The sequence below is a fragment of the Corapipo altera genome, unplaced genomic scaffold (assembly GCF_003945725.1).
Source record: "Corapipo altera isolate COAL_440 unplaced genomic scaffold, ASM394572v1 53, whole genome shotgun sequence".
Lineage (NCBI taxonomy): Eukaryota > Metazoa > Chordata > Aves > Passeriformes > Pipridae > Corapipo > Corapipo altera.
In genome coordinates this window covers 1,390,031-1,415,771 of record NW_020884900.1, presented here as the reverse complement: position 1 = coordinate 1,415,771, position 25,741 = coordinate 1,390,031, and the positions used below count along the sequence as shown (strand labels likewise).

Sequence of the window (25,741 nt, the reverse complement as noted above, 5' to 3'; positions counted from 1 at the left end):
TAATTTAATTAAAAAGTCAGAAAATGTGAAATTTTGTCTATTAAAATCTGAAAGCTTATTTCAAATTTGAGATGGGCTGTATTGTGCCTTCCGTGGCAGCACAGGTACTGCCACCAGCACTGCTGGTGCCCTCAGCCTCCTACAAAAGGCTTGTTCTCTTGGGTGTTTCAGAACTAGGAAACTTAATGCTTTTTGAAGAAAGCTTGGTTTCATAATAAAATTTTAATTACTATTAGTAAGATTACTAAAATAATCTGCCAGAGTGCATCTATCAGATGTAAATTTCAGGAGCTTCTCAATATAGTATTTCAAAGATAAAGTTTATTTTCAGAGTCAGGGTTAATACTCTCAAGATTTGTTTGGAAAGAAGTTGATCTTGGGATGTGATGACCTAGCAGACTTTTTTTCCTAAACACAAATTAAAGTTTGCTTTTATCTAAGTTTATCTGATTTGAGGTAAACCTCAATGGCTTACTAAATTGTGGCTGCTTGCAGTGAGCACTGTAAATGGTTTGTGCTTTTAATGACTTCTGCATAAATTTCATAACTCTGGAATGATCCTCTTGCTCATTTCTCTGCAAAAGATGCTGGCTTTGTCCAAATTGAACAAAATCTATTTAGCCTCTCAATTCTAAAAGAAATGGATAACTTTCCCCTTGTTTTTGGCTACTCTTACTGTTTTCAGAAGTGCTAGATCTGCCTTTGCCTATTTTGGAGAGGAAGAAAGGCTTCAAGGTAGTGTCACGTTTCACACACCTCTTGGAAGCTTTCTTAAATATAGGTACTTAGTTTGGGAATAAACATAGATAAAAATGTATATAATTGTGGGTAGCATCACAATTCATAAACTATTGATGAAATTTAGATTTTCTTAACTGTAATTTCTCCTCAGAAAAATAGGAAGTTTTAGGAAGCAAAATGGAAGAGTAAATAGATATAGTTGGTGCAAAGAATTACAGCAAGAGAAAGGGGGGCAAAAGGAGGCAATAGCTGGAAAATAGCTAACCTAAAAGGAAACATAATATATTGCTTCACGTATTTCATCTTCAAATTTTAGACATTTTTTGCTTTTATAGTGAAATATATGACTCTAAGCGTAACTCGATTTAAGACAGTTCTGAGCACTTCATTTCAGTGCACAATGGAGATGGCAATGACTGGATCACCTTAATATAGAAAAAGAGCCAAATGAAAAATGATCACAGTGATACCTCTTCATGCATTAAATCATGCTGCATCTTGGACATGAAGTGACAAAATGCCAACATATTGCAGCATATGTGAAGAACTGCTTTGAGGCACAGACCTTCAACTTCACTCTTTCCAAAACACCCAAACAGTATTACCTGCCTTTTCCAAGGTATCATGAGACCTTACAAATGGATTATCAGAAAGTATCTTATGTGTTGAAGGGTATCTTTATAGCATGACGTAACAACTAAACCCACTGGTTATTAAATAAAGATGTTTCTAAAGTGCCATTTGCTCCAACTTTGCTACTGCCTGTACTGTTGTGGGGGTTTTTTCCATGAAACCAGTTGAGGATGTTTGCATTCCCTCTTCTTACTTTGTCTGTGCTTGTTGGCTTCTATCAGTTGTACCATCAGTTGTTGTTGGGGCTAAGCTGTAAATCAGGTCACCAGGATGATTCAGATTAAAAATAAACCTACAATAAAAAGCTTGGAATTCATGTTGTCAGCATTCTACTTAAATGCCCTGCAGAGCATCACTGCTATTATCTAAGTCATCTCTTGTTTGTATTCGGTTTAGAAATCATGCATTTGTAGCTGGAACAAAAATCTGTCTATTCCCAAAACTGCAGCTTCAGCCTCACATCTGTCATGTTCTCATCTCCATTTTATCTCCTGTACCCTCTGATTAAAATCATCTTGGTCCTGTTTGACTTGAAGTAGTGTGGTTCCCAAAAGCTTTTCATGGCTATTCCAGAGTTAATGGAAAACTTATAAAGCAACATGTATCCGTGAAGTGGCTGCTTGAAGAAAGTTGGGGGTTTTTCTGCTGGTACTGGTAGCTTGTAAATCTGAAAACCTGAAATCTCCCCTGATTGTTTTCTCTGCTTCCAGGAAACCTTGTTCTGCTGAAACATGCACCGGTTTTCTCATACAGGCACTTCAGGGTTTTGAAGGAGGAGGGCATTATTTTCTCAGACTTGTGGAACTGAGGAGTCTGGAATTGCTCTGCAGCAAGATGACTGTGGACAGGCTTCATTTGCTGCCTCTGCTCTGGCTCCACTTGAGTTAAATAACATGAACTTCTGAACTATACTAGATCAAACTTCCTAGTGTGCACTTCCTCCATGGTATTTAAGTGTTGTTATTGATATTTTGAGAAGCCTGTTTCAAATGTAGTGGCACTACTTTTCCTCTGGGGTAGGAAAAGTCATCTCATGCATCTAGCCTGTGTCTGCTTGCTTGCATTTGTTATTAAATTGTGTTAGCTGAGTTAACATTAGCTTAAGAGTTTGGAGTTGCTTGTGTAATTTGAAGAGTGGGGAGAACTAAAAGATGTAAACTTAGCTTTGAAGCCAGTGGTGGGGTGAGCTAGAGGTTTGGTTTGTACATGAGAAATACAGCAAAATCATGATGATGATAAGCTTCTTCAGTAGTCCAGTACTTTGTTTGGAGACATCCTTTTCTCCAGGGAAAAAGAAATTATCCTCTGCACAATCAGTTTGAGCTGCTGTATTTGGAATTGGTTGCTAGGTCTCAGGTTGTAACACAGATAAGCTACAACATAAGCTGTGTGCAGTTTTATTGGCTTAAGTGCAATCATGTACATTAACTAAATTTGCAATTATGGGTTTAAATACATGTGGGAGATAATCCAGGCCCTAACCCAGGTCTTGCTCTTGAAATCACTAAATATTGCAATAGCTTCCTGTGAGCTTCCAAGCCATGCTGTACAACAATGTTTTGTCCTGCTGTTCAGGTGTGAGCACAATATTGAGCAGCACAATACTGAGCAACACTAAGTGTTTAGATTTTTTGGCACTTTCTCAGTCTCAATAAACCAAATGGCAGTACCTCTATACTTCAATATAAAAAATAGCACAATAGAGGAAAAGGGGTTTTTTTTAATATGATTTTTTGTCTTGTTTTGATTCTAGTTTTTGATCTTGATATAGCAAGTTGTGTGCCCTCCCAGCTGTCTTTTGATCCCACTGTTAGAATTGCATAGCAAAGTATGTAGTGTGACTGAATTGTTATACTTACACCATGTGTACTTTCCAACTATGAAATATCTATCAGTGTGTTAGACTTCTAGTATGCAAATGCAAACATCTGCTTGGACTCAGCAAGCAACTTGCAAAAGGTTGACCTGGTTATTAGTCAGTTGTTGACAAATGCTTATTGCATGGGAAAAAAATTACCCAGAGTAGCATGTACTCATTGAGAATTTCTATATATAAGCCTGTAAGCTTTCTCCTATGTATTTAGTGACCAGATCCTGCTTTTGTTTTACAGCTGCTGCAGAGGGCAAAGGGAAAAGTGGGGAAGACTTTTTTCAGAAGGTAAGATATTTTAGTTCTATGACAGCAGCTGACTAGAGGAGAAATTATACTCATTGCTCATTCATGAGATCAACTAAATAGACTTCCCGTGCACTTTCTACTGCATTAATCAAATTTTGAAAAACGCTTGTCATTTAAAGTGTCTACTATCCACCAGCCATGCATGGGATTGATGAGAAATAGGTTCTTTGGTGTATGCTACCGTCATCCATGCACAAAAACTTCTTAATAAATTAATGATGTTAACAGTTCTTTAACAGACAGTGTCAAAATATGTATCATGAAATTTTGTTCTGCTTAATAGCAGGGGGTTAATCCAGAAGATGTTGTGAGGTGGTCCTAAAGATTTTCTGTCTGTGGATAAATGCTGCATCCTGTTATTGAAAAACTGACTTGCAACCTCTTGTGATATTGTTGAAAGTGTAAATATTTGGTTGAGAAATGCAAAGGCCTTTTAAGAAAGAAATGCAGAATCCACAAAGTCATTCAATTAAGTTTGTGGTTAGACAGAGACACGGAAGGACTGAAAAAAGAAGTCCTGCAGCAACTAAACTACAAAGAGAAACATGGTCAAGAGTAATGACTTGGAAATAACTTTACAAAGCAGCATGGTATTGGTTTGTTGCTGTTTGGGGTTTTTTTTTTCAAGTATAGTGTGCAAAATATTATTAACCAGTTGTTCATGAAGATCTGCATACTGTAGGCTATTAAAAACAATTACCTGTTTTATCTCTCTGTACTACAGAGAAGACTAAATTCTGATGCTTTATATTGAAGGGTATTGAAACTCCTTTTTGACTTGTAGTCCGTTAAAGTAATTTCCTGCACTTTTCATGTTTTCCTTATATTTATAAGTGGTACTTCCCAAAGGTCTCTTTAGATGTGGAATACTTTATCCTTCATGCAGTTGTCAGATGCTTTGATGAAGGCTGTTGGAGAGGAGTATGTATACTGCCAAAATGTTTGTTTTAGGAAGAATTTTGTAGGAGTCTTCAGATTTACGTTGCTCTTGACTGACCATGATTGTTATTTTTCCAAATGTGGTGCTTGTGCTTAACTGTCTAATATTAGTGTGCACAGAGGAAAATGTCTCAGTAGTTCTTCCTTAGGATTTTATTAAAATGCGTGGTTTCTTGCTGAAACAAAGCTAAGCCATAGCAGTGTGTGCTTCCTTCTACACATTATTCATTTAACCACAGTGTTTTCTCTCGCTTGTATAAATCTGCTCACAATTCTTGAAGCTGTGGATAAAATATTCCCTCTGTGTGGGATTGAGTGGCTTTTATGTTTTATATGTGTAGGTAGGTGCCCGGTTATTTACTGTAGTTATGATGTACCTTAGTTATGTAGTTTTTAGTGTAATAGCAAAAAATACTTTTTTGAATTCAACAGGAAAACAAAATATGCTGAACTTTAAGTATTTGAATAAAAGAGTGGAGTACTTATCCATATTGATAATACAATGACTGTCTTGGCATTAATATATTGTCATATTTATGCATAGATATTATATAGACACAGCATGGGTGCTGCCATAGGTTCAAGTTGCTTCATTTTGACTGGCCACCTTCTTAGTCTCATCAACTCGATAGTGCAGATTTCTGAGGTTTCTAAGTACATATACACAATAGTACAGCTAATAAAACCAGATGGAAACCATCTTCTTTGAGTTTTCTTTTGTTGGAAGAAATCTTTGGACAGTTGCTCATAGCTTACTCACCGTCTCTGTCTGTGCAATTTCCTTTAATCAGACCTGAACTTTTTCCTTTCTCATGTGAAATGAATAAGGCATAGTATCTGGAGGTAAAATGAAGAACCTTTTCATGTGTTTCAGATTGTGTAGTGAGGAAGAGAGTGATTTGTAGCATTAGAAACACCTTGCAAACTAAGGCAGCAAGATACTTTCAGAAACTTGATATGAATTTGGATCTATAGCAAATGCGTTTGTTTTTTTTTTAAAGCAGTTTTGAAAATGAGACTTCAGGACATTATTGGCAGGCATTTGAGTGGAGCAGGGGAGGGGACATCATAGAATCAGCTGGGTTGGAAGGGACCTCCGAGATCATCAAGTCCAACCCTTGATCCACTACTGCTGCGGTTGCTAGACCATGGCACTAAGTGCAGCATTCAAGAGACATCAAGAACTTGAAGGTATAATTTGCATGAATAATGCAAAAAATATTATATAGTATTTTCTGATGAACTACCCTCAGTGCACTGGAGTTAACTCTTGGGTGGAAGTGGTGTGAGAAGTGAAACAAGTTTACATGTGAATGTTGAAATGACAGGTAACGAGGCAAAGGTTTGAGAAGGTGTCAAGATGTGCAGAGCAAGAGGGAGGAGAGAGGAGGCTGGTACTGGGGGTAGTGGGACAGAGGTGGCTGCCGGCAGATGGCTCTGGAAGCGGCTGCTTGTCTTACTCTGTGACTGGTCAGTGGAGAACAGTGCTCAGTTCTTAATTAGCTCCTCCTCAGTTCTTAATTAGCTCGTCCTTGGGAGGAACAGAAGTTGCTCACATGCTCTCTGAAGTCAGGCACTCAACCTGGATTGTTAACCTATGCAGAGTATGCCCTAATGAATCTCTCAGGCTTTTAGAGGAAGTTAATACATGGCTTTGGTGCTAAGTAGCCTTTTACTGGTCTTTAAACATGAGAAGGCAGAATTACTTTGGATTTTCATAATCAAGCAGACTGTCAGTGGATGTGAACTGCTCCTATCAACTTTTAACTTTCAGAGTTTAATAATAACAATTCAGATGTCAAAATACATTATTTCACTGAGCATTTTAACAGAAACAAGCACATCTAATGCAGTTGTTGGTGGAGTTAGAGAATAAACCCCAGTTCTTGGCTCCAAGGGCCAAATTCAGCTAATGTTTCTGCCCTGTCATGGCAGGGAAGATCAAGTGATGAAGTTCCCCTTCCTCTGCTCCTGAATGGAAGTCAAAAGTAGATTAATGTCTTTTGGTAGTGTCATTTTAAAAAAAATCTGAGAACTTTATCACACTTTCTTCTAATATTTCTAAGTTTTAGTTTTGCTTCAAATGTGGGAAAACCTAACATCATCCAATCCAGATTTTCCAAAAACCACTGGGGAGCTGCTAATAATTTAGCAAGAAATAAGTAAATAATGGGATAGTTTTCTCTCTAGAGCTCTTGGATCTGCAGTTCAGTGACATGTAATCTTAAATAAATATGGATTGGTTTGCTGTTGTGTTACATACTATTTATGTACAAAATCCTTGTAGACCTTGCTCTCTAAATGGTTGTTCTAATTTATTCTGTGAGAGGAATACATAATATGAAGTTATTACTTGTTCTTGATCCAAAGCCCATTTTCACTTGATGGTGGATTTTTTCCATTAAGTTCCATAACATCTGGTTCACGCCTCATAGGCAAGCAATGCTTTTTCCCAGACAAAGCCAGGACGTGGTTCCAAGGAACATATAACTTATGTAGCACTATAGATAAGCATGGCACTCTTATATAAAATGTAAGAAGGTGGTGAGCCTCTACCCTGAAGAGTTCATAATCCAAAACAGATGAGAGTTGGCCGTGTGGACAGAGAGGAATTTAATGCATCATTTTGGTTTGCTTTTAGCTCCTGCATCATCGAGGTTTTGGTTTTTTCCCTCTAAACACTTGGCAGTCTTAGTGCTGATGGTAAACTTTCATTCTGAAATTTCTCAGGACAAGAGCCCACCTCAGGCTTTCTCCTGGGACTATCAGCAGTAGGGGGGGGTGATAGGTGAAGGCTGTGGTTTTAGTAGAGTCTGGGTGGAGTTCTTGGGCTGGTGTGGGACTGCATGTGCAGAAAGTGATGACTGGAAATGATGCACACCTGGTGCTCTGCTCAAGTGCTTGACTCTGGGTCAGATTTAAGCTCTGCAGCTCAGGATAATTCGGTGTGTACGTGTTAGTCGTGGGCTTCTGGAGTGCTCCTGAAGGGGCTCCTCAGCTCTTGCTTTCCTGGCTTTCAGGAGTTCATTTGCAGAGCTTGATTTTGTGGGAAGGACAATATCCTACCAGCCAGCTGTAACCTGTGGGGTTTACCATTTCTGAGTGTTTGAGATTATTTTACCTTTCGTGTATTGAGTTTCTTTTTTTAATCAATTAGAAATGGTGTTTGCATGCATTTACCCAGTTACAGATACTTGGGGGTTTTAAGATATCTCTGGATTTAGGCAAAAGGTGTGTTTAAATCCTCATGCTTCTCTTGACTGCAGACTCTATTATTCCCTGAAGAGGATGTAAACATGCTTGGAAATATGAAGTTGCAATTGGACAAATGTTACATGTGTGTACCAAAATATCTTCTGTTAATTATTGGGAGCTCAGGAGTATAAAGAAAGATTAGGAGGGTTTTGTTTGTTTGTTTGTTTTTCTCCCTTCCTGTCCTTGTTCGTAACATGTTTAAACTGTAGCTTCTAATTTTATTAAATAACTAGCACCTTAAGAGATACTGAGGCCGTTTTGGAAGTGCTGTGTGGTGAAACCATCGTTTAAAACCAGTTGATCTTTCAGTACAGATATTTGGAAACAGTAAAAGATTAAAAAAACCCAACCAACCAAAGATAAAAAAACCCCTGCAATTATTTGAAGATGTGAAAAAATAGGTATGTCTAACTGCATCTTGAATCATGTTTCTGTTGAGTTCTTCTATATGCTGTAGCTACTAGTGAGTGTGCATTACCTTTTATTTGTTTAGGAAGCTCTAGGAGCTGCCTCAAACCCTGTTTGCTTATCTGAGACTGTGAAAAAACTTAGTTTGCAACATCCTGTATTTTCTCTTGCGTCTTTGAAAAATATATGTTGTGTTGATCTGGGGCAAACCTAAAACTTTTGTAGAATTCTTATATGTGAATATATTGATACAGTATTGATGTATACGTGAATACTTCTGTAAGTATAGCCAGTATATTCTGATACAAATAAATTTAGCTGAAAAAAGTTACTTTTCTGTTTGCAGTAGGTCAGGCTGAAAGTCTATCAGTCTTCCTCTTTAATCTCTGAACATGAAACATATCTAGAGCTTCCAATGCGAGTGGCTTAGGGCATTTTCAGGCATTAAAAATATTAATCATTGACCTGAGACTGAGATGTCTCAAGCTAATTATTATCCATGTTCAGCAGTGAGTTCTGAAGGGTTTTCCATGTGTCTTCATCCATGACTTTTCTCAAACTGCCTATTTATAGCTACAGTTTCCCTCAGGCCATATTCCCATTTCTGATGGCAACCGCTCAGCTATCGGTTTCTTCCCGTGTTATTTATCTTGCTGGTGAGACATAATGAGTCCATGGTGATTTTATTGTCATTGTGGATCTTGTCTCTGTTTCAACCACAGGACCAGTTTTGAACTGAGGAACCTGGTTTCACTCATTCCTCTTTTTCTGAGTAGAAATCAGTCTGTGCATTAGCATTAAAATAACCTCCTGATGTAGAGTTTGGCTCATGGCATGTGACAAGGATATATTAAGGCCATACATTTCCAGAATTGGCTGGAAACACCCAGCTTTGCTGGACTGGGATGGGAACACTGGCATGCACTTCTAATTTATAGGGAGCTTCCTCTCATTTAGCTTCCTGGGAAGAGGAAATGACTGCTGGGAGAGGGTGGCATGGATTAGAGGGCTGCAAGAATGTCAGTGGCAGTCAGCTTTTGCAGGAAGTTTTGAGACTGAGGGGTTTGTCTCCCCTTTGGCAAAACCACACCCAGTGGGAAGGAGACTGTTTAGGTTGGATCACTTTCTCTACAAAGGTAAATCTAGAATGCTTACTTAACTTTTTGCTGAGTTCAGGCAGAGCTGAGTGGTAGGAAGGCTTCATTTTTGTGGGAAGCTCATTCATCATGTCCTTGGTATAGGGACCGTTCTGTCAAAGCAGTGGAGTAATTACTAGGGGTTTTTATTTAATTTAATTTCTTGTTTCTTCTGTACTGCTTCTGATACAATGGGCACCATCTTGAGAGTTGACCTGTAATATGAAAATGTTCTCTGATGGGCCTCATCCTTGGAGTGCTCAGTGCAGGTAGAAGTCTTAAAACAACAACTGTCCTTGACAAGTTGCTTGTGAATAATTTCCCTGGCCAGAAATAGTGGAGATTTTGATCCCATACTGTTATGCTGAGTGGCTCTTTATATATCACTGCTTGGAGCTTGAGTTCCAAGTGAATCAGTTTTAGTTGATAAAGTTCAATTTTATGCCACTTTATTGCTATACTAACACTTTGTGCAAGATCTCTTGCATTGTGCAGCAACAGAGGAGTGATTTGTCACCACAGTCTCAATTGAGATGTTTAATGCTTTTCATTCTGGGAATTAAACTCTCCCTTAAAACAGAGGAGGGATTTCAGTCCTCGGAAATGCTTGTTCTCTTTCCCTTGAGGGGAAAAAAAAAAGAAAAAAGAAAAGAAGAAAAAGGAGATGAAAATGAGTATGAGAGTGATACAACTTAAGAATATACACTAGGTTTCTGATTTGCAGGGAGGAGACTTGCTGATCCTGCTTTTGGAGAGGAGAATTGGATGCATCTTGATGTTTCTAACTGTGTTCTGTGGGGGCTTCATTTTTAAGTAATACTTTTTTAATTCCCCTTTTTCCTACTGTTGTGTAGAATTCATAAGTGCTGTACACACAGATACATTTATAGCTAATTTTTTTGCATGCTTGAATAACCCTTTTACATTTTTTACTAAAATTAAGTCACTTATTGAAAATAAAAGTATTACCCCTGGCCTTTGGCTAATATTTCCATTGAGGGTAAACAAAACTTTCAGGTCAAAGAAAGGAAGGGGTATAATGTTTCTCCCCAGGTAAGGGCATGTGATTCATAGTTTTGTTCTCACTTAACCCTATTTGCTGTATTTGTAAATAAAGTACGAAGTTCTGTAAATATTTTTGTTGCAGAAGGTTCACTTAATGCAGTTTTGGGCAGCAACAATACTGCAATATTTGCTTTAAGAAGACCCATATTTTAAGAATGATCCTTCTCAGTTTTTTTCAGGTGAAAGTTAAAAAGAGATGCAGTGTATGTGTATGTGTGCATACATGCATGTGTTCTCATCCCTTCTAGGCTTAAAATCCCTTGCTGGAAAAGAAACAATATAAATTCCAAAGCCATGTCCACACAGGACAATTCCCTCCTTTGGGATTTAGAGCTTTCATGTATAGCCTGGAAGTCTTGAGTTGTAAAACTGATGTATTTTACTCTGCTGCCTTTATTGCTTTTATACATAATTTATTCATCAGGTTTTTTTAAGTATTATTAGCTGATACACATTGATCAAAACTATGAATAAATACATAAATACGTTGTCTATGATGTCAACCTTGTCCTCTGATTTTAGCTTTGCTAACTCTTCATCCTGCACACGCTTGCCTTAGTTCTTGGTGAAGTCTTTAGGAATAGTTGTGAATGTCATGTGCAGATGGCAAATTTGAGTCAGTCTGGGCTAGGATATAGTCCTTGACAACAAACAGCCTGTTTGCTGCTTGGTGGAAGTCTCAAAGTCTGTAAATGCAGACCACAAAATTGTTGGTCATGAGAAGCTGGAGGGGGAAGCATGTTGGTGTTTTGCTTAGCTTGACATGAAACTGTGTAGCAGTGTGCAAATGGGAAACAGGCAAGTTTGCCTTCTGTTCCCTTTTTATACGTCACTCTAGATTAGCTGGAAAATTGAAAACCACTTTAATGCTTTTTTGATCAAGTTATTTTAACATTTAGTGAAAACTTGAAATAAAAATCAATTTAGTGAAGACGGACAAGTGAGCATGTGAACATCAATTTCCTGCAGTACTGAAACAAATGACTTGGAGTGGAAGCATGAACAAAAACATGGCAGAACTGAACTTTATCCATATTCCATAGGGTAGTGTCTAAAGTAGTTTAAATATTTTTCAAGACAGGTGAAATAAGGGAAGAAAGAATGGCCAAGTGGTTGTCACCTACAGATACTTTTCTAAAAATGGGTTTGGGGTTTCTGGCTGCTGGAATATAAAATAGGAAAATCATGTACCCCTATCCTACAGGATATACGTGCACTCCTGCCCTTGCAGTTGGGAAGGTACTGTTGTTGTAATGGTCCTTTTTGTTCAGACACATGACTGGAGCTTTTGACCCATGTCCTCCCTATGCATTGTTTCATTGTGTATTTTAAGCAGTTTACACATCCATGTATATTATTAGTACTGACAATCTAAATTAAGAGCATATTTATTAAGGAATTTTCTGTGTTTTATGGTTTAATACTGGCTGTGATTCCACTCTGCAAAGGAGATAGTTTTTCTGCCACACAGGAGCACAAACTGCAAACTCTGGATGGTGGTGTAGTCTGGAATGTGTGGGAGCCTGGGGGCCATTGCCACTGTTCCTGCTCAGGAACAGCCTCTTACCTGCGGAAAGGTGGTGGTAATACCTTTTTTTTAAAGCATTAATTTTGACAAACATTGAATTCTAGTTGGGACAACAAGGCTTGGAATGTGAATCTATTGCTGTATCCATAATGTTGGCCAGACTCATACAAGAGCTACATATTTGCCCCAAGCTTTGGGCTAAGTTTTGTCATCTCCTTTAACTTGTTTCATCCCTCATATTTCCCTGCCAAACCCAGTAGTCCTTAATGCTGTACCACTGATGTGCCCTGGCTCCCTCTGGCCTCACTGGTTGTGGAGGCTGCATTCCCACTGGCCGTTCCTGGGGAACTTCATGCAACTCCTTTTTGTGTCTTGTTCTTCCTTCCCACCCTTGTTCTTCCCTTGCTTTCTCCTCCCCCCAACGCCAAAAAAAAAAACAACAAACCATTAAGTATAAAACTTCTTCTGGTTCCAGCTACACCCATTGCTCTGTTCTTGCTGCCAAAAGTCATGCTCAGGGATTAGTCATCTTCTCAGGTTCTGCTGCATTACCCCTTCTGCATTAGAAGAAGAAAAAAATAAGTATCAGCTTATATAGAATTTTACTTGTCTGCTGTGACTCTTCAGCTCAGGTCTTCTCCTGCTCACATGGAAATATATTTTTCTTTAATTTTCATGCAAATTATATTCCATGGTTCAAATAAACTTGTTTATACAGCTGTAAATGCATACAAACTGAGGGGGCTAATCCAACTTCTCTCACAGCAGAAGATGCAAGATGAAGATTTAAAGACTCTGAAGCCAGGTATTCAGAGACTGGCAAAATTTGTGTGTGTGTGTGTGTTCTTATTAGGCATCCTGAGGTCTGATTTGAAAATTATCACATACTCATTGATTTGGCTAATACTAAATTAGATTGAACATGTAATGATTTTATTTTCTGAAATGCTAATTTACATGTAATAATTCTTAATGAGTGAAATCTTCAATAATGAATTTAGGCACTTATTTTTGGAGGAGAGTTAGTAAATTGGATAACTAATCCCTTTGCCTTGTTACTCTTGTCTTGTCAATTACGAGCAGATTTTGCATCAAAACTGTGACTGTATTTATGTTGAACTGATTTTTGTCTGCATCTCTTCCTTCTTAGACAAAAATATTTTTGTTGTCCAAATTAAAATTGCTGATCAACTGGAACTTGAAACTTCTACATATTCTTTGCACAGCCCTAGCTTCCATTATGGTTCATAAAGCTGTGTTCAGCAAGCAAATTTGTGCTGTTCCTATTCTGTTTGATTTAAAAATACTTGTCGAGTTGCCCTTCACTTTTTGTGGCTTTTGTCCCATTAATACTCCATGTTTATTGAAACATTTTTGAAAGACCATTATCATGGTACAGGTTTGTTGTTTTTTTTTTTTTACTATTTGTATTCCTGTGTTTATTCTTTTTTTTTTCCCCTACTGTCTTGTACAATAACTCTCATCTTTGTCTCCTATAAAACTGATGGAACAAGTTTCTGTATCTGGGAAAAATGGCTTTCCAAGATGGGGCAATGGGGATGGATACAGTGATGTAACAAATCAATCATGACCTTCCCTTCAGCAGCTATGGAGTGTTGATTGGGTACAAGTTACCCTACACAGAGTTAGTTAGCTATGGTCATCTCTAAAGAATTGCTGTGTTTTCTTTAACCTGATGGAGATTCAATTTCAAAACAAAATGACCAAACATCTCCTGACAGAATTTCTGTTCTCATGTGAACAGCACTTTTCCAATCCTCTCTGTCCCTCCCTGTCTTTGTCCTGCCCTCACACATGGGATTTTCTCCACTGCAGCGATTTTTAACTGAACACAGTTACACTGGGAAGCACTTGTTCCCTAGGGATACCTGTTGTGGGTTGTTTATGGCTCCGAGTGCTTTATAGTTCTTGTCTTTTGTTAGTGAGAAAAGCGAAATTTGTATGTAATAATTCTCTAGAGGTGCTGCTCCAAGGTATGCTCATGAAATATAAATGAACAGGGTCTATCTTGCATTTCTAGTCCCTCCCCAATATCTGCCTCATGGAGAGCTCAATCCCTGCAATTTTGGTTTTTTTTGAGGGGAGGGAGGGCTGCTGATGTAGCTCAGCCATCTACATTTTGTCTCATTCTTCAGTGAATTTCCAATTCATTCCTCCTCCCCTTTGCTTTTTCCTTTGACTCGTTGTGCTAACATTGCATCAGGCTTTTTTCAGTTTTAAACTTCATGCTGTTTGGAAAAATAGCTACTTCTTTGGTCATTCCTTTTTTGTCTTGCTAGAATATGATTTTATATTGAGAAATGCTCTCTGTGAAATGCATAAATGCAGGGTTGAGAATGGCATAAGCACAACTAAAGGTAGTTCAGAATATAGTTTAGGCCCTGTCTTGACTATGCTCTGTGGTAACTTTTTTGTGTGCACACAGAGGCAGTTCCTGAGTAAAAACCAAGATCTAGAAGGATGGAATTATTTGTCCCTATATTCTTCTTTGCTTTGTCACTTAACCTGCTGAAGGAGGAAGACCTGCCTACAGTACCCCAGAGGTGTAGGTTCCCTTTCAAAAGGGCTAATTGTTGAAAGAATCACTGCTTAGTTCCCTATTTCTCATCCATTGCTGTGTTTTATGCTGTCCCAGAGACCATGGTTTTTATTTTCGTGGATGTGATCACCTGTAGTTATTCAGCTTAATTTTGTTTTGTATAATTTACTGAACTGGTCTGCTAAATACTTCATACAAGGTGTTCAGCTGTCAGCATTTGTCAGCAGGCTCACGGGCAGGGTTTGCTGACAGGAAATGGAGTCTGAAATACTCCAAGTACCACAGAATTTAGGTGCTCCCTCAGGATTTCCATTGTTTGGCAGTAGAAAATAAGGCACCTCTGCAGCTCTGCAAATGTTTAAGTGTAAATGTCTAGTGCCATTGATGATGATGTTCTAAACCTGGTGTTTCTGTTTGTTTTCAGCCTGCACAGAGGAAAATGTAGGCAAACTTGGAAGAAAAGAAACTTCTTAAAAATAAGACATGGACAGAGAAATAAAAAACCACCAGTGGGCATACAATTTGATTACTTTCTAGGGTTTTTAGTTGCATGAAAAATTCAAAGTATCTAAAAAACCCCCTATTGTATATTTAAAATAAAAATATCTTCTTCCATACAGATTAACACATACCTGTTCTGAAGATATAATTTAAGTGATTATAAGATTTTTAACATCCGTGCTTATTCATTGTCCAAGTACTCTGTGTATTGAAATGGTGTATGCATCTTCTGTTGTATCAAGCAAGCTTAAACTGAACAAACTAATTCCCCTGAAAGAGAATATTTTTCCATTGATGAAATACAAACTGGATTTTTTTTTTTTTTTACCAGTTACATTTGCCTTTTTGAGGGTTCCTTTTGTCATTCTGGTTGGAATGAGCTGCTTGTTGAGCTAAAGTTGAGAAAAAAATTGCAGGTTCCCACTACTAGATGCAGGTTGCTGTCTGATCCTTTTTTTTTCCCACTGTGAATAAGAACTGAGGCAGAGAAGGCTAAGATGCACAAATCCCAAAGGTGGGAAGGTCAAAAATAGGTGATTTACCAACAGTAACTACAAACAATAGTACTTAGATTTAATGTGCTTTTTTTAAATGAAGAAAGGTCTGTTAGATATGTTGTTCTTGTTCATCTACTGCCTGTAAAATACTTCCTTTGAATTCTGAAATGCTTTTGGGCTTTGGGGGATTTTTGTTTGGTTGTTTTTTTGCATTCAGGGCATTCCAGTTTCCATCCAAAATCAGCTAAAAAAATACATCATAAGAAACAATAATTTCTTACTGTCTTAATGTAAAAACTCCCCAAAGTGCTTAAACTATAAACTATTCAAGCTGGAATACAAGGAAGCCAAAAGCTTGTCTTCCAACTGCTAGACTTTTTTTTTTTTTCTTGAAGACCCAATAATTTGCATCTAGGGCCAGTTTTGTCAGGGTCAGGGTGCAGCCTTACTTGTTCTGTTGGTGTCTTCCAGTGTCTTGTCACCTTCTGTTTGTTCTTCACTGAGAACAGCTTATGTAATTCTGCTCCTAAACACTGCAATTTCTCTGGGGGGAAGGGAAGGAAAGGAACTTGTAGAAAGACAATTTCTTAGGGTTTCCCTCATTTTAAGAAGGAACCTGAGATTATTTACTAGGGGGATTAAATCTTGCTGCAAAATATGCCTGTTCCCTTTGGTCAGTTGATCCATCAAGGTGAAGCAAGTACAGGTTGGTGCTCACCCCATCACTTATTTTATATGAAAATAAGGGAAACCTAAGCAGAGATGCAGTTCTGCAGAGATGATGAATTCTGAGTCATCCCTGGACTGGATTTTCTTTACATGTTATGTAACTAAAGTAGTTATACAACTGGAATGCATGTATTACAGCTATAGCACTTGTGAGTTGTCTTGTTCATTTGATAACTGCTGTTATCAGGACATGTGGCGCAACACCAAGTTTTCACTAATGAAGCTGTTCCCATTGCAACATGCAGTTGAGGTTTTCATGGAATGATTCCAAATTTGTTTCAGGGGAAAAAAAAAAAATCTTGACACTTAAAAGTGCCTGGAATGGTAAAAACAGAACAAAATGTTGATGCAGTTTTCAACATGATCTTCACTTTCACGTTTAACTGCTCTAGTAAAAACTTGGTTCCTTGTTATCTAGAGCTTTGTGATGCTCCTGCTGTTACAATAAATACAATACCTAATAAATATGATAATAGTTTAAAAAGTAAGCAGTGTAGTTGAATTTGTTCTTAAAGGTTCCTATTAAAGCCCTGATTTATCATAAAGGTTACAGATTGGAATTGAAAACCAGCACACACTCTGAGCATTTTGATACTTCAGTAAATGCTCTTTAAATGCAGACAGATTTCTTTTTTTTCTTTGCTTGTCTAAAACAGGAGATGAATTTGTCTTTGTAGTGACCAGACTGAGTTGCCTTTTTGGTCTAATGTGGTAATTTTTAGCATTGCTTTCTCCAAAGAGCTTAAGGATATTAGGTGGCCAAATCTCAGTGGCTGCCAGTCAGGCTACTTTTCCTTTGAAGATCTCATATGCATCTCTCCCATATGTCCTCAGAATGTGCATCTCTGAAGTTGTGGGCTTTCATTTCATTTTATTTTCGTTTAGCATCAGAAATAGGGAGGATTTAATTTCCTTAAGATAGAAGTCTTTATTGACTGATGGGATCTAACACTTGCCTTGAATGACATTCATTCCTCTTCTGTCTCCTCTCTTGTGGTTCCTTTTATTTTGGATCTTCTTTAACTCAGTCCTGCACCATTCTTTGTTTTAGCATCTCTCTTCTCCTTTTAGCTAATGCCTTCCAATTTTCTGTGTATTTTGTTGCCTGTTGCACAACCAAGAGTAATCCTGGCCCAAAGCCTTCTGTCAGAGACAAGTGAATTCTTTGAAACAGCTTTTTTAACATCTGGATTGAAAAATTGGGAAAAGTATATGTATGTTGCTGATGAATTTCACCCTCCTGGAAATGTTTTATTTCAGCTGTAACTTATTATCCTGTAGTTGCTGAAACCAAAACTATAGTATAATGAAGTCTGGCTGACACTTTCAGTTTTTCCACATGGCGTACTAATCTGGAAGTTTTTGTGGTGTCCTGGGGGTTTGGATGTAGAAGATAAGAATTGAACTGTTAGAGAAATCTGCCTTAGTTCTGAACTGTACTGTTATGGAAAATTTACTGTTATTGTAGCTATTTTCTTTATGCATTAGCTTTTGTCTGGGAAGTGTTTTTTCTAATTATTTTGACATTTTAATTGTTTTCATTATCTCATGATGAGAGGTATGATCTCGCCATGCTTGATGATGACATCACAATATAAAAGAGAAGATCTTTAGTCTCTGTAGACATGCCCAGAGCTTCTTAGAGCTGGATTTCAATTCATGTACATGAAGTCTTTGGTGTCCTGCAGTTCCTTCTCCTGTCTCACCACTGGAAGGGTTAGTGAAGCGCTGTAACTCTGACAGAATGAAATTTCAGTATGGTATGCCCATAATAGGGTGGTGAACTTCATTGAAACAAGGCAGCAACAGAATAAGGGTCAACTCTGAGCCAAATGACTGCACAGCTCTCAAAGTAGGAGAGAGTGTGTGTGTGTGTGTGTGTGTGTAGGGTTTTTCCTTGTTGGCTGGTTAGAGATGTACAGAAGGTTGTACACTGTGTCATAATAAATGTTGTCAAATGTCTACTCTGACCAGCTGAGCTAAGTAGTAAAAATTGTGAAGTCTGGGTAAGCTTAAAATCAAAAGCTGCTTTTGGGTAAAGGTGAGACAACCTGATATATCTTGACTTATGGAGGGTCAAAGGACTCAATTTAAATTTGATAGGCTTTACTTATAAACTATGTTAAGATAACTAAAGAAAAATTTTTGTTGAATTGTAAAGGTTTGAATTTCTCTCTGAGATGGACATAGAGATGCTGTAGGTAGTAGTGCTCATTTGAACTTCATGGAAACTGCTGAACATCTTGGGTTTGCTCTCTGGAATTCTTTGGAGTGATCAGAACTCAACCCTGTTTATTAAGAGACAAAAATTCTCAAGAAAACCACAAATACAGTTAATGGCTTGTGCTATTTATAAGTAATAATAGCCAACAAACTTAAAAATAGTGAAGATCTTTTTTTAAAAATCAACTTATGACTTTGTAGAAGAACAATAAAAACTTATTTTTGCATAACTGCTTTCTTTTTAACAGATTATGGAAGAAACAAATACGCAGATTGCTTGGCCATCTAAATTGAAGATTGGAGCGAAATCGAAAAAAGGTACTTTATCTTGTTCTTTTTATGAGGTGGGATTAGTTGTTAGAGTAGTAAAACCACAGAATAAAGAAATTTATTTTTAGAGTCACTTTTATCAGTACTGGACACCTGAAATATTTTCGTTTCAGTCTGCATTTTATAGAAATTTCATTTTGATGTTGTCTTGGCTTTATGTAGGTATTTAATATACAAACCCATTCTAAGGAGTTTGCAGTTCTACGAGTACCTTATTATCAATACTGTTGTATTCAGTGTATTTAGCATGTGCTAAATATAGAATTACAAAAATAAAAGAATTAAAATAGAATTATACAGCTTTCTGCTGTATAATTCTGCATCTAATTGGAGCAACTTTCTTATTTTACAGCAGCTAAAGTCAGTCTTTCTGGTAACATTGCAAATTAGCGGGTGTTCTGTGGGGTTTTTTGTTTGTTACTGTGGAGTACAGAGATGTGTTTTTGTCAAGGCCAGCAGAACAAAAAATACTCATTGTGTCCCTGGCAGAGACAACCTGCATGATTTTTTGGTTTCTTTAGGAAACCTGAGTTGGAGCTGTTTCTTAGGAATGACCAGTGTTTTAAACCATGCTTCTTTTGGAAGTCCAGCCTGTTAGTGTGAACTAAATACACAGTCTGAGACATCTCTTTTGGAAATGAGCTGCCTTGTTCTGTTCTTAAGGAATCATAGCTCTGACTGAATGAAAGTGTAATGCTTCATTTCTCTTCTGCATGAAAAAATGAAATCGGGGTGATTTTTAACATTGGCTGTATTTCTGTTCAGGATGATACACATTAAAACCCAAGAAAGTGGAGATCAAATGATTTCTCTGTACCTTATATTTAGAATGTGTAGGTGGAGATGTGGGCTAATAACCTTTGTAAATGAAGGTCCTATGGGAAGAAAAATGATCTCTTTAGAAAGGTGCAGGATTAATAACATTTTTATAGTGTAAAGTGAGATTCAGTCTCTGATGTACATTGCCACATGGTATTAAAGTCCAAATTGATTTAATTCTTTTTCCCCCACTTGCATGGAAAAAAATCTCACTTAAGCAGGGAAAATGGGGAAGGAATTCAGACTGGGAAAAATGAAGATGTTATGTATGCATTAATGTGTGGAAGTAACATTTGTAGTCAGTGCAAACCTGTGTTCTGCCTGTGGTGTTCTGCACACTCTACCTGAGGTGCTGTGAATTGATGCACAGCTAAAGCTCCCCAGGGAACAGAGGCATGAGAGTTTGTTTTTCTTTTGAGGAGAGAAAAGTAGTAAAGCAGTACCTACACCTCTTTTTTCCCTAAATTTAAGTGAGCCTACTTCTGAAGATGAAAGGTGGATGAAAGGCTATGAAAAGAGGGGTAAGAGAGGTGTCTGTCTACGTTTTTTTTTTTTTATTGGTACTTTGAGATGCAGCTTTTTAAGTAGATTAATTTGTGAATTTATTAGTGATCTCAAGTAGAAGATAATGTGGTGAAGCTCTCTCAGTATATGGAATGAATTTGGATACCAAGGGAAATAAAACAGCTACGAGTTATGAGCTGATAATAGAACCGAAAATTGAAGGAAGGGAACACATAATACAGCTGGGCATACTGAGTGTATCTCAGTGGGAATGATTATCCTGGAAAGTCGTTATGCCAAAAGAAACTTCAGATAGTGATGGGCTGCAAACTACACAGTTTAGCAATATGCTCTACTATTAAAAAAGGTGTTTCAAATGCCTTTGGATTTCAGGGTGGCTCCAGAGTTAAGGCTTGTACTCTCTGACTATCTTTGGTCTGCTAAATTGTGTATATGTACACTTAAGATAATAAATTACAGTGTGTGCACAAAGAACCCCTTAACCTAAAGGTTTCTATTTCTTGTGAAATAAAATGTAGTTTATATGTTCTGTTAACACTTGGTACCAATTGTTTGCAATTCTGTAACTTTCCATTTGCAGCTACAGCAGCTGTTTATATAGGGGAAAATATTCCAAGTGTTTAACATACTCTAGCTTCACTTAATGACATTTTGTGATTGAGAGGAGAGTCTGCAGCAAATAACTGGCGGTTATTTGTCCCCTCCAGGGACTTGAACTCGGAACATACTTTTTCCCTGTCCCTTGGACTGGGAGCTGAGTGCCCGAGTCATCCAGCAGGGGAGAAGCTTTCTGGGATGGATGGAGAGCCTTGTACCCCAGCCGTGTGCTGTCCTCTGTCATAATCAAGCGATGACAGATTTTTCATACAGTTTTGCAGCTTCACTTTCTGGGTGTGCGTGTGTGTTGTGGCCTTTGGTCATTCACAGCTCTCCTCCCAGTATAGGGGAAAAACAATAATGAGGAAAACACATCTAGTTTTGCTTTTGTTTCTGTGATATTGTTCAGTCTGTCATGAAACACTCAGGGCTTAATGTGTTGCTTTTTCACTGCTGTTGACAGTTTTCTCTATTTGACACCACTGATGACAAATCAATAAGGACAGACTACATGTTTTCTTTTGAATGGAAACACAAAGGTATTGAAATTGCAGACAAGGTGTAAGTAAGGTTCAACAAGGATATAAAGTTCTGCAAAAGACCCAGAATCCTTTTGTGATCTTGTAGAAAAAAAATGCTGTGATAAAGCTGGAGCACTAAGAGTAGATGACCTGTAAATTGTCAAATTGTTTTGTTTCTTTGTTTATTTATGGATTACAACTTTTAAATTGATGATTGCAAAATGCTATATATTAAGTATCATAGTGCTAATTCATTAATTTACACTTGATAAATATTTTCTGAATTTGTTTTAATTGCAAAAGACTAGTGTCTGGATTTAACAAATACAAAATTTAAAATTTTGCCAATTAAAATTTATCGCTAATGTGAAATTTCTGAAATAGGTCTTTGCAAAACTAGAATTTAAAAATAAACCAACAAACAATTATCTACTCTCAACAGTTTCATAAGAGCCAAACAGGAATTTCCTGGTTTTAATGAACACCATATGCTACAGTCTTACTCCAGTGATGAGGGGTGAGGAGGGTTTAAGTATTTTGAAATAAATGTTTACAAAACACAAGCAGATATAAATCTTCCAGTAGCATCTTAAAGCAAACCATTTGTTCAGGTTGACAAAGAAATCCCATAACATTAAGATTTAGAGAGGAAAGTGAACAATTTAAAGCTTTTTATGAATGATTCCTGTGCATCAGTAATGAAAGAATGGGCACTGGGACGGTTTGCTCTGCTTTGCACTGGAGCTGTGGAGTTCAGGGTGTACCAAAACCTCCTCTTCTGGAGGTTTGAGGTCTTCTGTAGTGAAATGAGTTAAAGATCAAACTGAGACAGTAACTTCTGCTCTCAACAGACCTTCTCACTCTGTTATAGTTACTGTTCCTTAGGAATGCTGTTAATTGTCTTTTAAAGATTTATTTAGTGGTATAAAAGTATCAGTAGATTGCCAAATCCTAAATGGTCAGATGCTGTAGTTCCACAAACACTTTCCAGACAGGCATAAGCTAATGGATTTTTTCCCCCCTCCCCTCTCCATTCCCAGAATACTGACCTGTCCTGTTGTTCTTGTCCAGCCCTTTCTGCTGTGCTGTCACTAGTGCTTATATTGCCACATGGGGGGACTAGGTTGGCTTAAAACTAAGCATGGATAATTTTTTATTATTGGAGAGGGAGAGTTCCTTGTGCATTTGCCTTAACCCTCACTGTATCCTCAGCCTGTTGCATCACATGTCTGTATGAACCTGTGATGCCGAATGCATTGGGAGCAGGTGAACATCTTATTACTCACCAGCAGTGCTTTTGATGGTAATTTAAGGTGTTCTTTAGAAAATGGCTAAATGGGAGTTCATATTTCACTCATATTCCTTACTACATTTTATTTTTAAATCCGTGTGTCCCTTTGTATTTCAACAACCGTAAAGTTGCAGGACGTGTGTGCTCAGAGTGCAGACAGCCTTAGAATAGCTTCTGGGGAAAGACCAGCATGAGAATCACATCAGCTCCTGAAAACTGAGGGACTCTAGGCAGGAAGTCATTCAGAGAGTTGGAGCAGGGAGAGAGATTCTGAGAAGTTAAAGCTGTAAAGGGAAATGCAAAGTAAATTGAACTTACAGAGCAGGGATAACTCTGGGGTTTCTTTCACTATTCACTTTTGAAAAGAACTTCTCATGCTCTTTTTCATTTGCTGTTATTCCCATATTTTCACTCCTCTTCCATTTTCTTCAGATTAGTCTCCAGCTCTTTATTGATCTCATCTCTTGAAGTTACCAACTTATTTCTTTTCCTTCTCTTTTGAACTGCTCTTATTTTATTTCACCTTTAATTTGCCGTTTCTGTTTTTTGGGGGATTTATATTGCTTTTTCTTTGTTTTTGTTTTTCCTCTTATTAATGATGTGTTTTTAGTTGGTTAGTGAAAATCTAGTCCATGTTTGGTGTCTTTACTTTTTCCTCACCTGATTTTTCCTTTTACTTATTCTTTCATAGTTTTTTAATATCTTTTTAAAATTTAAACTTGCTTCTGTTGTCAAAGCATGCTATTTTTCATCAGCAAATCTCAAGCTCAAGTCAAGTACAGAGCATGTGAAGTTTATATCCAAGGAGAAACACAGTGGTACTAAAGACATTGGAAAGAAGGCAGCAATAATTAGAACTGGGCACTGCTGACATTCATTGCCCTCAATTTGGTTTCACCCTTTTTCCGTAAATTTTGCCTTTTGCAACCTGCCTTGCAAACAGATTCCAGTATTTTATTCTTTGCATCTTAAACTGCCAAGGTAATATGCACAATGCAGTTAGGAGCTGTAATACCACATTTGAGACAATTAACTCTACAGAGAGATTTCAGCCAAATTAGTAAAACATCGCTCCCATTTATTGGAGTGTCGTTTAGCACTTTGGGCATTATGATAAAAGCTAGAGGCTGATTTTTTTTTTCTTTTTTGTTAAAATAGAAATGTCACTGTGTGATGAACTCAAGGCCAAACTTGGATGCAAGTTACTGCCTTAGATATCAAGAGTAAACTAAAATGTTAGTTGCTTCAGACCTCTAAATCAACTTTCAGTTGTTTCCCGATATTGTAATAAAAACTGAAGTTCATATTTTCAGATGAAATAGGGAGGGAGAGAAGAAAGAACTGCAGCGTAAGGCTGTGCAGCCTTATGAAAGTGTGCAAATAGAGTGCCAGGTTATTTCCTCTTTGTCACAGGTTTTCTGATAAATCTCAAATCTGATTTTATGCTTTTCAGATAGTGTATTTTTTCTCTTCAGACATACTTAGTTTTCCCAATTCAGTTTATCAGCACAATCTTTTTTTGAAAAGAGTGCAGACTGTTTTTAGTGCTAAATCTCTTACAGTAAGATGTACAGTGTGTTAACATATGAGCAGTTCAGTGTTGTGCTCACCAGTTTAGTGTTCCCTGTGCAGGCACTTCATCACTTACACACGTGTTCCATGGAGAGATTACATCATTTCTTAAAACATAAGTGCATCCCTGTTATGCAGCATTGCTCTTGGTATTGGAGCTGGTCTAACTCCTACATTTGTGCAAAGGAGAGACTGCTTCTCCCACACAGAAATATCAGTGAAACACAGTGCAAAAAAGCCTGTGGGTAACACCTCAAATTGTTTGCTTCAGTATATTAATGGATGCAAGTATGACTTTGTTCAAACCCAATATTTTATTATAAAATATGAGTGATAATGGAAGAACTAATAATCTTGCACAGCATTGTTTTGCAGGAGTTGTGTGAGCTTTAAATAGTGCTGTAACCTCTTCTGGTTTGTCTGGAGGGCTCTAGATTCCCCCCCCCCCCCCCCCAAAAAAAAAACCAGCCAACAAAAACCCGCAACCCTAAACCTCACCAAACCAAAACACCCCTAAGCAAAGCAATGGACTCAATGAGGCAGCAGTTGAGAAACTTTGAGTAGAATAAAAGTGCCTGTGTAGCATAAAGTGGTTTTGGACTCTTGCTTCAGGAGATTGTCTCATTGCATTGATGATGTTTTGTAATAAATGCAAAGCTTAAAGAAATGAATAGATTTCTCTGCTTTCAATTTTCTCTGGGATTGCTGAAACGCTCAAAGGGCTTTGGTCTGTGCTACTAAACTTTTAGTTAGTTACATACTTAATTTTCTTCTAAATACCAGGTGGCTTGGTGTACTTCAGAGGCTGGCATGTTTGCAAAGTGCAGTTATATAACCTGAAATGTTCCCCAAGAAATTGGCCAAGTCTGAGTTTAGTCAAACAAGAATAAAAGTCACTAAAAATTGCGTGATAGTTTAGACCATTTGCTTCTTTGTCGTGGATAACTCCTAAATAGAAAATGCTATGCTGTATATGTGTGTGTGTGTGCATATCTTCACTGAAAGGGTGGTTAAGCCTTGGAACAGGGAAGTCCCATCCTTGGAAGTGTTCAGAAAACAAGTAAATGTGGCACTTGGTGCTGTGGTTTAGTTCACAAGGTGGTGTTCAGTCAAAGGTTGGACTGGATGATCTCGGAGGTCTTTTCCAACCATAATGATTCTATTGATTCTCTATAGAATAATGACTGTTAGGATTGCTTTATTTTTAAAATCTTCAGTGTTTTTATTTTCTGAGTCTTTACATATACATATTATGCCTGCTTAATATAGTTGCAGCTGTTACACAGCTTTTTAGTTCTCTGTTTTCCTTAAATGACTTCATTATGCTGGGCTCAAGAGATTAGCTTTTTTCCCTTTTTCACAATGCATATATATTATGCCTGATTTTAATTTTGTTAAAAAGTAATTTGGGACTAGCTGTACTGTGGAAAAAACTGCAGTTATTGGCAACACAGCATCTATTAATTATCCTTGCTGAGCTCCAAGATCTTTGCCTTCTCATTTTGATTGTAGCCATAGAGGTGTAGTTTCTTGTTAGTTTGGATTTCTAGATCAGAAAAAATCTGCCACAAGAAACCAAAAACTCACCACAAAAAAAGGCAAATAAACCCCACAACATCCCTACAACCCAGAACCCAGTAGAGGGATATGGAAACCCACTGATTCAAACAGCAAGAGTTCTTCTGTAATAAA

General features: G+C 37.5%; 1 protein-coding gene across 2 annotated transcripts in view; it reads left to right on the top strand.

The window, feature by feature from the left end:
- BICC1 (BicC family RNA binding protein 1) overlaps nucleotides 1-25,741 on the top strand; it is a 102,141-nt gene that overhangs the window by 30,758 nt on the left and 45,642 nt on the right. For both annotated transcript variants that reach the window (XM_027649535.1, XM_027649533.1), the window contains exons 2-3: nucleotides 3,486-3,532; nucleotides 18,643-18,712. In XM_027649535.1, coding sequence (XP_027505336.1) covers nucleotides 18,646-18,712 — 67 coding nt within the window. In that variant the 5' untranslated portion in view covers nucleotides 3,486-3,532; nucleotides 18,643-18,645. The remainder of the gene's footprint in view (nucleotides 1-3,485; nucleotides 3,533-18,642; nucleotides 18,713-25,741) is intronic.